Source organism: Rissa tridactyla, chromosome 2 (genome assembly GCF_028500815.1).
Source record: "Rissa tridactyla isolate bRisTri1 chromosome 2, bRisTri1.patW.cur.20221130, whole genome shotgun sequence".
Classification (NCBI taxonomy): Eukaryota; Metazoa; Chordata; class Aves; order Charadriiformes; family Laridae; genus Rissa; species Rissa tridactyla.
Window position 1 is genome coordinate 78,588,253 of NC_071467.1, and position 16,405 is coordinate 78,604,657.

The following is a 16,405-nucleotide window of genomic DNA, read 5'->3' on the forward strand; positions in this document are numbered from 1 at the left end:
GTAGTAGTTAACAATGACTAAGTTTACTCTTAGTAGTGAAACACATTTGTCATAAATGTGGGTTTTTTTCTTTCTTTAACAGGGAGAACTTACTGGCTGACTGTTTGCAGGGCTGTTTTGTGGTAACATGCACCCTGTGTGCATTTATCAGCCTTGTTTGGTTACGTGAACAGATCGTCCATGGAGGAGCACCACAGTGGTTGGAACAAAATCAGCAACAGCCACTCAATGGTGTTGGTCAACAAAATGAGGTAAAACTTAACTGCTCAGCAGTTCATGATAAATTTAGAAAATGTGGTTTTGTGAATAAATATTATCAGAACCCAACAGTAATGTTATTTTACTGAAGGATATCTTTATTTGTACATTAGCAGAAGTTGAATGTGTGTTCCTGTATAAACTCAGTCACCCCACTGTTACGTTTTTGAAGTTCTGTAAAATGGAGTGTTAATGGATTTATTACACTATCATTTTTGTAAAGTAACTTTAACATTGTTTAGATTCTTATGTTTGTATCTTTAAACTTATTTTAAGATAATTTTGTGCATATAAACCTGAATTGTCAGCCGTAGTCAATGAAGGTGCAGCTTCCCTTTATTTTGTCTTTTTCATAAGTATTTCAGTAGTTCATGAGGTGACAATTCACTGTTCTCACAGCAGTTGGAGCTTTTATTGAAAACTCTGAAATTGGAGCTTCTCTGCCCTCTCCCTGCCCCTCAACACCCCACACACGTGCACCCTTTTAGTGCTTACAGGAGCCTCTTGGGCCAGGAGAAGAGATAAGCAATATGTGCGGGGGGGGCGGGAATAAAAATTTTGTTTTCTTTTGTAATAAATGTCAATTTTTTAAAGACAGACATAGAGATCCACAGCTTGATGACTGACTTGTGTTGTCCTTGCATTATTGTCTATCTAATGTATTGACAGTTTTCGTAAGATTGAGAGAGTTCCCCTCTATTGAGCACTGGTGAGACCACATCTGGAGTGCCTTATCCAGTTCTAGGCTCTCCCAGTACAAGAGACATGGACATACTGGAGTGAGCGCAGTGAAGAGCCAACAAAAATGACTGGAGCATCTGACATAGGATGAGAGGCTGAGAGCTGGAACTGTTCAGCCTGGAGATGAGAAGGCTCAGGGTGGACCTTATCAGTATGTTTAAATGCCTGATGGAAGGATGTAAAGAAGACAGAGCCAGAGTCATCTTCGTAGTGTTGCATGACAGGAGAGCAGGCAGTAGGCTCAATTTAAAATATAGGAAATTCCATTTAGAGAAAAACAAAAACACCCACCAAAACAGAGGTGGGGTTTTGATTTTTTATTTTTTTTTCTGTTAATATAAGTGTGATCAACTACTGGAACAGGTTGCTCAGATTGGTTGTGAAGCCTCCGTCTCTGAAGTTACACAAAAGCCAACTGGAAACAGCACTGAGCAACCTGCAGTAGCTGACCCTGCTTTGAGTAGATGGGTTGACTAGACAATCTCTAGAGGCCCTTTCCAACCTCAGCTACTCTGTGAAGAAGTCTGAATGTTTGTCTTCCCCTTTTAAAAGGTTTAATGGTCCCAAATTTAATGCATATCTAAAAATACATATTTAACATTTTTCTTAATGCTGTTCACTTTTTCTATATACAGGATAAAAGTACAGAGAGAGGTTGATCAATTTAACAGAATACTAAATCCTGTTTCTGCAGGCTCAGGCTGTGGTAAATGGAGGTGTTGAAAATGCTGTCCTTGATCAACCTGCCAACCCAGCTGCTGAGAATGCAGTTGTAGGTGAGAACCCTGAAATTCAAGAAGAACAAGTAGATGAAGAGGAGGAGGATAATGAAGATGAAGAAGATGCCGTAGTAGAAGATGCAGCAGATGCAAATAATGGAGCACAAGGTAACAGGTGACTCAAAACAGTAATGTTCTAGTTCTTTTTAAATATAAATGAAACCACTGAAAATAGAACTGTCATAATTCAAGGAAGCTGTGTAAATTCCCACTTCAGCTTATTTATCTTGTTTTTGCAAATTTCATATATTTCTTTTGAGTGCTGAAGCATGTGCTTGCTGAAAAGCTATCAGCAGTTAAGAGCTGAATGTTATGCGCTTAAGTCTGTTCATTTAAAACATAGCATGGAGTGGTTATGTCTTGGTTTGGATGAGTCTAACAGCTGTAAAAATGGCCATTGTCCCCTCAGATGACATGAACTGGAATGCTTTGGAATGGGATCGAGCAGCAGAAGAGCTTACTTGGGAGCGAGTGAGTAAGAATAATGTTCTTGAATTGAATAACTCGGGCTCATACTTGAAATAATTAGTAGTATTGTTGTGTTAAAATCCATTTGAGATAGTTTTCACACTAGACATCAGTATCCGGATCTATCAGTAAGAGACTTTTGTGACCTAAAAAAATTGTCATATTAAAAACAAAATGTTATGCTACTTGTTAACTATCAAAAAGGCATTTATTTGATTTGAAATGTAGTAGCAGCTTAAAACGTGTTTTAGCACAGACTTCTCTGAAGTCTTCAACTTGGTCAGGCTTAGAAATGAATTGCAGCTTGCATTGAGGATGCTCGGCCAGATTAGGAGCATGTAGGTGTTGCGTTACATATTAATGCTTAAGTTTTGTATTCACGAAAACACTAAAGAAAAGAGAGAACCAGAAATTTTGGTTAATCTACTTTATTTACATACTTCTAAAGGACGAATGTTTTCTTAAAAAATGATGGAGCATTTTAATACAGCATTGCTTCTGTTTTGTTTATGGATCACAAATTCCGTAATTAGAGCATGAGGCGCATGTACACTGCAATCACAGAGTAATGTAGCGACTCAAGAACCTAGTGTTTTGTAGCTGGTTTAGAAGTAGCCAACATCTGAGTTCAAAGCTCACCACATGCAGCAAAACCTACTTGAAGGTAGATAACAGCAGTTTCATGTGAGGTACCAGCATCACTGGTGCCTATGGCAGACAGTCGTAAAGCTTGTCACTGTGTTCTAGGCTGTGATATAGGTGTTACTTTTGATTGCAGTGTAGTAGAAATACAGTTTTCATCATGAGGGACAGGTCTTGGTCTTTGTTTTCTATCTAGTGAAAACTTCGTGGTTTGTTTTGAAAGACATTTGGTGAAAAAGGGCCTAAATTCAGGTTTCTGAACCATTCTACAGTGTATCTCAAGACAAAAGTATTATATTTCTGAACCCAATTTATGTGATGGGAAATGTTGACGTACTCCTATTGAAAATATTTTGATGCCTCTCCATGAGCATAGAAATCAGTGTCGGCAACCTCTCATAACCATTTCCAGTCAAATGTGCTGGCATAGGCAATAGACATCTAGTTGGCATTTAGTATCAAAAGTGAGGTAGGCTTTTCTGCTACTTCATCTTGTGAAAATAGCACGCAAGCTTTCTGAATTTTCAAAAATATTTGCATCTTGGTTTACTTTCTAAGATATGTGCAACTTTAATATGTTGGAACTTAATGCAAAATCCTGGTACAAAATAGCCTTGAACCTAATACTTTACAGTAGTAATCGTGGAGTAGGAGTGTTTGTATTGAAAGAGTGAGAAATCCTTGAAGTGGGGGGAAAGGACAGATTATTTTTTCTTAATAGATGATCTATTTTTGGCTGTTCTGTGGACGCTTTCCGTAATAGCTGAGTGGAGTGATGGAGGATTTGTTTCCTGTCTTCCCTAGCTGTAAACCAGTTCTGTTCTAAACTTTATAACACACAACATAGCAACATTATCCTGTTACTAGTTGTTTTTATACGTTGAAGGTAAAATGCTAACCATTGACTTTTCTCAGTGCGACACAAACTGATACTTAGAAATTAGGAAAAAAACCAAATTGCTCTTGTATTTTAACATCGAGTTGTTTAAACATGTTTTTAAATAACAGTTCAATCACTAAAATCTTTCATAAAGATAAAATCTTTGTCAGAGTCTTCAAAGGCTTGGGAAAAAATAGCCTATAAATTAATTATATGTTTGGTTTGCCATATATAAATACACGTATATTAAGATATTCCACATATATATCACTGCCTTTGATCAACTGAGTATACTGTGTTGAACAAGAACTTAGTTTCTGTCTCAGTCTTTAAGAATTTATGTCCAGGTTCTGTTGGTTGAGCAATAAAAAAGACTCTTTAGACTGTATCAGCCATTAAAAGTTGGTGTGAAAGAGGCTTCTGTGAGGCTTATTTTAGATGTGTGTTGCTTAGTTCTTCTGATGGATAAATAAAATTAACTTTCTTATCTTCACAGATGCTTGGACTTGATGGTTCTCTGGTTTTTTTAGTAAGTGAAATCCTGCATTTCAAGCATTTCTATAGAAGCCACTTTTTTAAAATAAACTGTATTTTTTGAAATTACATCATTCTATTTGAAGTCATTGTTCTCATATATATTCTTTAAAGAGACTTTCATAGGATGTCGTGTTCAAGCAAATTGTCTTAAGAATTTCAGAGTAGTGGGGTGGGTGTGCATCATAAAAGTGGAATTTCTTAAAAGACATAGGTAACTTTGGATGATGTACTGCACTGTAAATAAAAATTAAACACTTTAAAAAAGCATAAACTGAAAGTACATATCTGTTCTAGCCTTAAGTTTTGCTCTTTATGTTATGATTAAAATAGTGTGCTCATTCAGACTTCTCTGATTTGCCTTATTACCACCAGAACACCACTAGTGAATTTTTAGTGTAGACTAGATTTAAAAATTTAAGATCTTCAGTTACATTTCTTGACATAATTTGGGATTTTTTTGTTGTTGTTCCTCCCTAGAATTTTTTCCCCTCTTGAATACTATTTTAATCAATATCAGTATCAAATTTCTATTTATTTATTTTAAATTTTCACAGTAGTCAGTCTGTCTTGTGGAGCACTTATCTTTTAAATTGGTTCCAAAAATCTTTATGATTACGATAATTTAGCAAAGCACTCCTAAAAAAGCTATTGTTTTTTTAACTGTTGACTGTGAGTGAACCCATGTTGGTTTTCACCCTGACAAACTCTTACATATATAATGGGTATCTTCTAGTGGGCTTTTTTATCGTTTATTTAAAGGGCTCTCTCTGCTGCCCGTCCTGCCTGAGCGCTGGAGATGTCTAGCTCTGATTCAGTGCCAGGGGAGAGAGAGTGCAAAGAGTCAATGGCAACAAAACTTTAACCCATCATAACTACATTCGTTGGGTATCATCTGCCAGGTGACTGACTTTAAAAAAATAAGTCAGTCATATTTTAAAGGGAAAAAAGATCTGTGCTCTTTTCCAGCAGGATAAATTTTACTTTATTTCATGTGTGAAAGAATGTGTGATTGACCTTAAATATCAATATCAAAAGAATTAAAGTTTGAGTGTACTTACGGCTGAGTTCATATCTTAGCTAAAAGTAGCAATAAAAAAGAGACGTGCTGTCATTTCTAGAGTGAGAGCTGTCAGTTTTGTTAGCAGATTTCTTGTGATAAAGTCAAATTGCCAAAAGTTCAGATGAGTATTTTTTTTTCATTTATAAAATAAATATCCACATACATTTCATATAATTGTTTTTAAGGGTAGAACTATTAATTTTAAAATAAAAGCTTATCTTTATAAAATAAGGGTGTTAAAGGAAATATAAGTGCTCTTATCTAGGTAAATGTCTGTAAATGTAAACATGATTTCACAATCTGTCCTGCTTGCTTTGGTCTTTGCATTAGAGCAAACTTCTTGGCTCTACCATGAGATGTACGAGTTCTGGTAGTAATAGGCAAATGAATTAAAAAGTTTAGATACAAAAGTAAAGTCACTTATTTAAATGACTCATATTTATGCACTGTTTCCTTGTTGTCTTCCTCCCTCCTTCACCCATATTCTTCACAGGAACATGTCTTTTGGGTGGTATCTTTAAATACGTTGTTCATACTTGTGTTTGGTGAGTATCATTTGCTGTTAGGTTTTGAAAAGATCTTTCTTTGTGAAGTGATAAGAGGGTAATTTTTACGCTATTCTCTCACAATAAATGAAGTTGTGACATCTAAAAATGGAACCACAAACAAACTAGAAATAAGAATAATAAATCTTAGTTGCTTCTAGTTTTGTCATTTTAATTCCTTTAATAGGTTTAAAATAGGAAATCTACCAAAAGCTTAACGATGGCAACCAAAGCACAGACAGTAATATTTGTTTGGAATACTGTTCAATTAAAGGAGGAACCTCCTGGAATTTAATTTATGAGCAATTGCACTACTCTTAGGAATGGCTAGGATATTTTTTCTCCTTGTAGTTTTCCCTAGATACAGTTAAATCACTTTGTACATCAAGTATCCATTTTTGGAGCTCAAAATCATGAGGGGGGTGCACAAGAATGTAGCTGATTCTGTAGAGTTGTCAAGTATACTTTCATTTTCTATGCAGAATTTCTATGGAGCAACTTTCCTTAGCTCATACAACTTAGACTGACTTACATTTTGGAAAATAGTCAATTATAATCAGTGGTGTGTTTTACTTTATTTTCCTTTCTCCTTCATGTAGATGCTAAAGCTGAATTGCAACTTTAAATGTTTGCAAGACTCTTTCTATTTGTAGTACAAGATAGGAATATTTCCATGTTCTGATTCCATGTATAGTTAGCGCTAGGAAAATTTCATGGACAAAAACTTGTCACAGCTTAAAAGAAAAAAAAATAATAAAAAAAAATCCCCAAACTGTAGGTGTATATTTTCCAATCACTTGAACTGTAAAAGAAAAGGTTAAAATACCTACCTTATTGCAAATAGCAGTAAGCTTCCTCTTAAGAGTTTATGAAACTTCTATTTTATATTTACTGCTTATAACATGCAGGGTAAATTTGCATTTCCACTCTGGTTTTACTGCAAAAAGGGAGTTAAAAAACTTAGAAATATTTTTTTTAAGACCTTCTGGAGAGGCATTAGACTGTGATTCAGATATTATTTTTTTGTACCTTACACCTGTTGAGTGACGTGGGAGAATAACAGCTCTTCTCTGTACCTTGATTTTGCCTGTTTAGCTGCTAACAGCAGCTTCTGGATTATGGTGCTCGAGCTCATTAGTGTTGTTAATTTAACACAACTGTGTGCAGAAGCAGCAGCATTTTAGTGACAAGATAGAGCATTTTAGATACTTGAAGAGTTACTAGACCCAAAATTTCACTTGCTCTGAATTGTCAATTTAGACAGAGATTGGTTATGTTGCTCTGTTTTTTTTTGAATGGTCTTTCTTGGCAGAAGAGTTTGAGCTTTAAAAGCTGAAGTCATACTGTAGGTGAGAAAATTGTGCTGGCAAAGTAAGCTCATGATACTGAACCAGTGATTTGAGCATCTGGTTACTGAAACGAATCAGCAGATCGAAAGAAAGTAGAAAGAATCATCATGTATATTTAATTCACAAAAAACTGTAACTGTTCTAATAAGAGTTGGAAAATAATTGAATTATTTCTTTGTGATAATTAGTCTATTTTAATCTCTAGTTATCAGAAGTTAATCAGTTTTTTTAAATTTAGGGCTTTTTAAATAAGTAGATACTAAATATGAAATCTCTAAATCCTTGATTGAAATTCAATAGTAAGTGAGTAATAAGAATAATTAATAAGGTTGTCATATAGATGTGTTTTCAGTGGCTCTAAGTGTGCTTTAACAAGTGGGAAACTAACAAGTAGACATAAAAAGGGGACTGACTTTACCAAGCAAGCGAGCAGTAGAACTGGGAATTTCATTTGTGCCTCTCAAGCCTATTTTTAGTATCTTTCCCATTAAGTAATGCTACCTAATTCACAGCTGCCAAATCCCTAGTTATTTGTAATTACAGTCCTGTTGAGTTGTCCTCCAAATGTCACAGGAGGTACTTTCTAGAAGATAAAACAGAAGGAAAGAATTTGGAACCTTAATTACTGGTACAGAAATTCTCCTATGATATTCTCTAGGACAAGCTAGTTAACTCCAACTTAAAACGAGCTATAGAAAATATGAGTTATTACTCACAGAGGAGTTTGTACTCATTCATGCTTTTTATTAAAAGGGATATATTAGAAATTCTTTTAAAGAAAGTTGTTCAAGAAACATGATAAACTGTCCACTATAATCTCATAAAACACTGTCAAAAAGGTACAACTTTTAAGTCATGAGTCTGATGTATATAGGATTTGAGTGTGATTTTTTTTTTTAAATATTTTTTTCATTTTGCTTTTCTTTCTCTTGTTGTCACTGGGCAGGAAGAGCTCAGGTTCTCTCTTTATCTTTTACATTCTTGCTGTTCCCAGTAACTGCTGATTTCTCTGAAAGGGACATAAATTAAAACTTTCTGATTGTTGATTAGGGTAATACAAGTCCTGCTAAATCTTTTCCTAGTTTTTTTTACATGTTGGTCATATGGAAATGAGGAGGAGAGAGAAAATCATCAGGCTTTTCATTTGAGGGTGTGTTTAATGTACAGTCATCCCCAGAGTGGATTATCATGATACAGTGAAGGCAACATAGGCTGCAGTTACTGCAGCCTCTTTACTTCCTATTGACTCCATCTGCTCCTGTGGGAAAGTGGTGTTGAATTCTGTAGTCCTTCATACCTCGGTTAGGAGACCACAGGGTGAGCTAACTAAAACAGCTACGTGATCCTGTTGCAAATACCCAGATGTCCAAAAGTGAAGAAAATGCTGTGGTTTTTAATTCATTCCTTCTGAGACCTCAGAATTGGCAAGAGCGAGTTCTCAGGATTGGTGACAGTTCTTAATACGTTAATTCAAGGTAAAAGACAACTCAGTTGCTCGTCATCCCTTCACTGAAGCCTCATCTTTCTCCCCCTCATCTTTTCTTCCCTTTGCAAATTTCTGCAGGGCTTGCGTTTTTCACAGTATTCTTAAAGCACTAAAACTGAAACCTTGCTAAAGCAAGTCCCATCTGACCAAGATGTAAAATGGCTACTTAAGTCTTGTGATGCATGAGTGAAGGAGTGAATATACAGAATGGGTTCCTACAGCAGTCTATGAGACCGATAACACCCTCAGTACATAAGACTGAGAAATGGAATTAATTTATACACAGCAAGATGAACTAAGAAGGAAAAGACTGTCCTCTTACTCTGCATAGTTTTGTATTGTTTGTAGAGTTTCAGTGTGAATTCTCATCTGATTTTTCAGTGTTTGTAAAATTATAGAAATACAACACTTGAAATATTTGCACAGAAAGTAGGTTTTTTTAGTTGTTTTCATAAAATTGATGAGAAGTAGAATAATTGACATGTTACAATACACATCCTGCAAATAAGTTTCTGGTTAGCAGTTTTCATGGCCTTTTTTCACTCTTCTTTCTGCTTACATTATGCAGCATTTTGTCCGTACCACATTGGTCACTTCTCCATTGTTGGCCTGGGCTTTGAGGAATATGTAAGTACTGTTTTGTAATTTCAAAAATGTAAAAATTGCTGATATTTAATCACAATATTTTTGTAGCATCCTTCCACTTTTATCTGTGTTCACAAAAGTAACCTGGAGCGTGTCTCATTTTTTTTCCTCCTCAAACCTTTATTTAATCTACGATTAAAAATGTTCTCTCACTGCCTCCCACTTCCTCCATTATTTACATTTCAAGTGAGGTTTCCCCTTTTTACAAAAATATGCATATGTTTTGGGGTTTTTTAACAGCCTCTTGTTCCTCATGTACACTTTAAATTTGTGTACTGAGTAATTTTTGTAGTTGATAATAGGCAGTGAAAGCTGTGAGGTAGTGTAAGGTGACACTTTTTGTTTCATATATAGAGGTTGTTTCATGTTTCAAGAAAGTAATTGTTAGACTTTTCCAATAAATGTAAACATCATCTACTCTTGATGGAGATACCAAAAAAGTAGATTATTAAAATATGTAAAAACTAAAGAAACATGTGATTCTTCTTGAAGAGTTGAGATTTGGAATTTATCTTAATTACCTAAAAATTTTTGAGTGATAAATTTTCCCTTTTTTTCCCTCCCCTCCAGGTTCAAGCATCTCACTTTGAAGGCCTGATTACAACTATAGTCGGATATGTTCTGCTAGCAGTGACTCTAATTGTTTGTCATGTATCCTTTTGTCAGTAGTTACTTGGTTCAAATTTTACATGTAAGACATTTTTCTGGCTATATTTTGAGGAGTCGCAGACGTGATGCAGATGCAATTCATTCACCGTTTTGCTGTGCTCTTTTGGTGAAATTAGAAGACAAGGTCTTTTCTGTTCTCTTGGACACTTAAAAGTTGTCAATGTGACTGAATTCTTCAGAACACTTGCCCATGTTTAACAACACAAAATCATAGGCTTATTTGTGTTTGGTTTTTTCCTCACTGTCCTTACACTATTGCTGTGGGCTACATAGTTGCAGCAGAAAGAGAAATGGGACTATGAAAATATGTAGGGTATGATGGGAAATTTATTCATATCTTTTTGATCCTGCCAGATCTTTAGAGTGCGGATTGTTTTAGTTTCTCTTTGATGTCTCTGAACCACTGAGAGTTTGCAGCAAGGATTTCTTTCGGGTGATAACCCTCGTTACTACAGAGAAAATTCAGTTACAGCAGAGTCCTGAAAGCTAGAAGGATTTGGTCACAAGTAAAAAGTCTGTATTCTAGCTGTGTGTTTTTAAAGGGACTACACCAACTTCAGTTTGAAAGAATATACATTTATTAACAGTTTTCCGTTCAAGAGTACACAAAGCTAACATCAACTTTAGACCACGCTATGCCAATGTGCAGTGCAAATGTGGTAAAGCAGTTGATTGGCATGCCTCTCTTTTGCCTCAAAAAAAAAAAAACCCAAACAAAAAACAAACACCAAACTGTAATATGCATCCAGTGTTTCTTGGAAAAGGTGAGAATTTGCTTTGGACTTCATGAAAAGGAAAGCTGCTGTTTAAAGTAGGCCTTACGTGTTGAAACTTGGCTACTCGGGGCAGATGTTTTCAAAGGCAACTGTTTGTTTCTTGAGAAAACATTTGCATCCTTAATTTCATAAGGGTGGTAGTATTATTTTTATTTATGTATTTATTTACTTATTTTAGATGCATGTTTGCGGGGGGGGGACAGTGGGAGTTATCCAGCACATCAGATTGTGACTTCCAGGGTCACAGCCAATTTTGAAAATAGAGCCCTGATAGAATACATTCTTTTGTATTCTACTTTTGTCTTTCATAAAATTTCCTGTTGCTAAAAGCCACGTAATACAGTGTTTTGTATTAATCAAACTGTGTTATAAAGTATTTTTCAGTATTATTTTCTTGACAAAACTACTCAGGGTTTGGCAGCACTTGTTAAGTTCCAGCGATCACGACGCTTATTAGGAGTTTGCTATATTGTTGTCAAGGTAACCCTATTTTTTTGTGTGGCAAAAAACCCTCTCATTTAAAATTACATCATAGTTTTCTTTGCAATTTCTGTTAAACTAGTGAGGTGTTCTTTTCTCCTTTTCCTAAAGGTTTCCTTGTTAGTAGTGGTTGAAATTGGTGTGTTTCCTCTCATCTGTGGCTGGTGGCTGGATATATGTTCTTTGGTAAGAATGAAATAAATGGGATAAAATCTTTTTTAACAGTGTTTATATTTAAAGGAAAAAAATGTTCTGATAAGAGTTGTTGATATGTGTTTGACAGCACTCTTCTGTTTTTATAAACATACTGTTTCCAGACGGAAAGGGTTTTTTAGGTACTGCTTAATGCTAATTTTGTCTTCCTTTATGTTACTAAATACAAATTAACATGCTATTATTAAAATAATAATTTTTACTGCACTTATTCAGTACACAAGTGGTCTTATAAACTTCTATAGGTAGCCATCTTATGTGAAATGATTTCATATTTTAATAGTTGTCCGGTCTCATTCTGTTTTGAATAAGATACATGCTGTTTATGCTTGGAATTGAGATGGACGGTTTTTCTGTTCTGAAAAATAAGTGATTAATTTCAAATGGAGAAAATTAATTTCTTATAGCCTTAGTAGAAATAGAATTTTACTTAAGGGAGTGCTGCTTTGAACTGATTTATAACTTATGTTGTGTATGTTAGGGTTTGAGTTTACTTCTTTCTTCTTTCTGTCAGAAGAAAGAAATTGATCAGAAATCGATCTTTATTTGCTGTTCTTATTGTAACTTATTCTTTTTTTTCTAATTAAATGTTATAATTATTTGTGTTAGCACAAGGCAGACACTTAAATTAAATGCCTAGTGGTACTATATATGAACTAGGTTAAACAAAATGAGTAATTTGGAGGCTCGACAAACTTTATTCATGTTTGCTTACTGTGTACCTTCTAGGAAATGTTTGATGCCACTTTGAAAGATAGAGAATTGAGCTTTCAGTCTGCTCCTGGTACCACAATGTTTCTGCACTGGTTGGTTGGAATGGTTTACGTCTTTTATTTTGCATCCTTCATTCTTTTACTGAGAGAGGTAAGTCTATAAGAACAACATTGGTATGTAACATAGCTAGAGAAGTTTGCGTGTTGAACTCTTAGTTAAATCTTTCACATGTGTCTGGTACTGTGTTTTGTGCATATCGGATTTCAGCTTTACGTAAAAAGGGCCACACTGGTACTTACTGCAGTGGAAAACGATGATTTAGAGTATATTTTACTTAAAGATTTTTAGCTTATGAGGAGTCCTTAAACACGGACGTTGCCTTCAAACAAATCTAAATACATTTCAGTTGTTTAAGATTAATACTTGAAAATTATGCTTGTAATTGGTTATTGCTTCTCTCTTCTTCTCTATGATAATGCCTCCTGTGTTCTATTTCTGTACCATTTTGTTGAACATTATTCCACAAATGCCCCTATTATGTTCAAAACTTATTTGCTGCAGCAGTGTTATCCAAAATGAAAAACAAATAACACAAAGTTAACTTTCTCTTCATATGTTGTTTTCTATTTCCTACTTCAGGTATTGAGACCCGGTGTCTTATGGTTTCTCAGGAATTTGAATGATCCAGACTTTAATCCTGTGCAGGAAATGATCCACTTACCCATTTATAGACATCTCAGGAGGTTTATCTTATCGGTGGTAAGGACTTCTTTCAAATATATTTATTTGGAAAGAAAATTTCGTACATTAGCTCCCATATATGCTACTGCTTATTTAAGGAAAAACACTTTCACCATGTGAAAACTGATTAGACACCGTATGAAATGATTAGACACTGGAACAGGTTGCCAACTGAATCTATGTCTTTTGAGATACTCAAAACTGAACTGGATAAAGTTCTGAGCAACCTGATGTAACTGGGTCTGCTCAGAGCAGGGGCTTGTCATATTATCACTGTAAGATACTGAAAACAATGAAAGCTTTGTTTTGGTTTTTTTCCTTTTGCTTGTTTGTCTGAAGTTTGCCCAATGTGCAGTAAGGGAATTGTCTCAGGCTATCTTTGTCAACTGTGAAAACTGATATACCATAAACATTATTATTTGGCGTACTGTATTAGTACACCTAAAGTGCTTCAAGCAGTGAAAGCTCATAGAGGGATCTTAGTTCTATTAGAGAGCCTTTCAGTACGTGAGAGGAGCTGACCTGTCCACCTTTCAGAGTATCTTCTCCTTACATAATCATAATTCTTTAGCCGCCTGAAACTTTGTGTTACAGCAAGTGGCCCAAATATAAGCAAAGATCTGCTTGTTACTAAAGGTCTTAGAGGTATGTTCTCAGACTGTGTTGGAACTGGTGGTTACTTGAACTTCACCTTTTGATTTGCTTTGGTAATTAGTTCAGAACTCTTACCAGCCTCATGCTAGAATATGGGACTCAAATGGCGATCATTTACAGCTTACTATTTCAAAAAACAAGTCATACTTTTCAAGTTATGTTTCTTTCTCGCTATTTTTAAGAAATTTCTTGTGTAGAATGTAAACTATTAAGTTTTAAGAAAAATGGGATTTGATTTTTCTTTGTTGCACAGTTAAGCACGTGATTTTTTTGTGTTCTTAGTCTCTAGTGGTGCATTTATATGGCGTGTAAGAATAAGTTTAAATATACTTGATTTTTAATCTGGTTCTTTAAGGAAACAGGTTTTACAAAAGTGCATGTCATCATGCACCTGATCTTCCCTACTAAATTTTGATCTTTCAGCTAATTTAAAATGTGAGAAAATAAGACCCCGAAAGATCTTTTGAGGCTTCTACTAGTTGCATGAAAACTCAGCCACTAAGGAAAGAAAGGAATCCAAAATTAGTAATCCCAGTGCTGGGGGAGGGGGGAAAAAGGTAGAACTGTCTGACACTATTCTAACTGTCAGCTGGCTAGTTAGTGCTTGTTCAGCCGCAGTCCTGTTTGGTGAGGGCACGATAGTGTATTGGTCTGCCTGGGATGGTATTAATTTTCTTCATAGCAGACGATGTCCTTCTGTGCTTTGGATTTTATGCTGAGCATGATGCAGATGGGATGGAATACCCTGTTGGTCAGTTTTGGGTCACCTGTCCTGTCTGCTCCTCCCCGCAGGTGCGACCTCTCTATGCTCTTCTGCTTCCAGCCCTCCAACAGGGCAAATAGTGAAGTTAGCTGACCTTGGTTGTTATAGCAATAAGTGTAAGCAAGAGCCTCTCTGCATACCATTCCTTGGCATAAATTATAAACAATCAGGTCTTATCAGTCTCTGGAAGCGGACAGTGTCTGAACAATATGCAGTTAATTTCAGAGAGTTCAGTTAGAAGAGACTTAGCTGCAAAGGAAAATTACTGAACAGAAAATTGGTTCTGTTTTACCTCAAACCAAGACGTTAACACACAGGTGTTTTGTCTGTAGTTGAATAGTGCTTGCAGTGTCAAGGCTTTCCCTCTGCCCTGTTCCTTCACCCCTCCAGCGAATAAGCTGAGGGGTGGGAGGGGGGTATACGTGGGATGGCTGACCCAAACTGGCCAAAGGGATATTCTGTACCAGATGCCATCATGCTCAAGCATGAAGCTGTGTGGGAAAGGAGGAGAAAGGGGCAGATGCACATGGTTATGGTGTTGGTCTTCCTGAGCAACTGTTAATGCGTGCTGGGGCCCTGGTTTCCAGGAAGTCGTTAATTACCTGACTGCTGATGGCAAGTAAAGAATGAATTCCTCTTCTTGTTTTGCTTGCGTGCACAGCTTTTGCTTTCTCTACTAAACTGTCATTGTCTCAATCCACAAGTCATCTTGCCTTCCTTCTATTTCCTCCCCGTTCAGCCAGAAAGGGGAATGAGTGAGCAGCTGGGTAGGTCTTTGGCTGTTAGCCAAGGCTAATCCACCGCACAGAGGAAACATGTCAGAGATGGGTGGGAAACTAGGTTTGGTTGTTTCTGCTATTTGGACTGACTTGTTTAAATTCCTTGTTGCAGATTGTCTTTGGGTCAATTGTACTGCTCATGCTGTGGCTTCCTATACGCATTATTAAGTATCTCCTGCCTAACTTTCTTCCATATAATGTTATGCTCTACAGGTAAGTATTTAATTTTAAAAAGATGTTTTTGCAGTCTCCCTATAACTAGAAAAAAGTGTATTAGCGCTCTGTGAGCATTAATGTGACATTGTTTGGTATGTTGTTTGTTTTTAATTTATCTAAACTTCATTGTCCTGGAAAAGTAAAAAGATAAAAGATGTAGATACATCATACAATTTGTCAAATAAAAAGCTACAAAGAAAAATAGAAGGTATTTTGTATTACTTACATAATGATAACTCTGGGTTTTATATGCCCTTGAAACACATTCCCCTTCAACTTTTTGATGGTGAAGTGGCTTCCATGTTTGTTTTTCACATTCATTCCTGGTTATCATTGCTTCAAGAATAAAAGGCTATCTGTAACTGCAAGTCTTTTTAATGATAGCATATCTTTCTGTTTCTAAATAAAAATTGAAACAGCAATGATAGAAGCAAATAGAGGAGCAAATATTATTCTCTAATACAATCTTTCTCAACATTTTTTTCTTAAATTTCTTGTGCTCTTGGGTGCCTAAACACTCATGAGCACTTAACCTGTGCTCAGTGTAGTATACAAGGAAAAATGTCTGCAAAAACCTAAGAATTGTTCCTGTTGGCATCCAATTTTTTTTTTATTGTGGTGGTGTTATGAATCAGTGTCAAAGATTACCATCAGAATGTTCCTTATGTTTGACTTCCTGCTCTTGCCATTGTTTCTAGTGACGCTCCAGTAAGTGAACTTTCCCTAGAGCTCCTTTTGCTTCAGGTGGTGCTTCCAGCTTTGCTAGAACAAGGACATACAAGACAGTGGTTGAAAGGTCTCGTACGAGCATGGACTGTTACTGCTGGATACTTGCTGTAAGTATAAAAAACCTAAATCAAATCAAGCATTGTGTCTAGCTTAGCCTTCTAACGTGAAAACAGCATGCTTTCAAGAGAGTTATCCCAACAAGTACCTTTAAAAGCTATTTTACGGACAAATGCATGATGAAAAACTTCTATAGTGATTTCCTATGGAAGTACCCTCTTCTA

At 35.8% G+C, this 16,405-nt stretch overlaps 1 protein-coding gene across 4 annotated transcripts in view; it reads left to right on the plus strand.

Annotated features, from left to right (window-relative positions):
• Positions 1-16,405, plus strand: part of MARCHF6 (membrane associated ring-CH-type finger 6) — a 55,864-nt gene that overhangs the window by 21,248 nt on the left and 18,211 nt on the right. For all 4 annotated transcript variants that reach the window (XM_054192826.1, XM_054192828.1, XM_054192825.1 and 1 more), the window contains exons 6-18: positions 83-251; positions 1,694-1,886; positions 2,188-2,249; positions 4,265-4,297; positions 5,859-5,910; positions 9,314-9,372; positions 9,961-10,041; positions 11,247-11,315; positions 11,427-11,501; positions 12,258-12,392; positions 12,882-13,001; positions 15,292-15,392; positions 16,094-16,231. In XM_054192826.1, the coding sequence (XP_054048801.1) occupies positions 83-251; positions 1,694-1,886; positions 2,188-2,249; positions 4,265-4,297; positions 5,859-5,910; positions 9,314-9,372; positions 9,961-10,041; positions 11,247-11,315; positions 11,427-11,501; positions 12,258-12,392; positions 12,882-13,001; positions 15,292-15,392; positions 16,094-16,231 (1,287 nt within the window). The remainder of the gene's footprint in view (positions 1-82; positions 252-1,693; positions 1,887-2,187; positions 2,250-4,264; positions 4,298-5,858; positions 5,911-9,313; positions 9,373-9,960; positions 10,042-11,246; positions 11,316-11,426; positions 11,502-12,257; positions 12,393-12,881; positions 13,002-15,291; positions 15,393-16,093; positions 16,232-16,405) is intronic.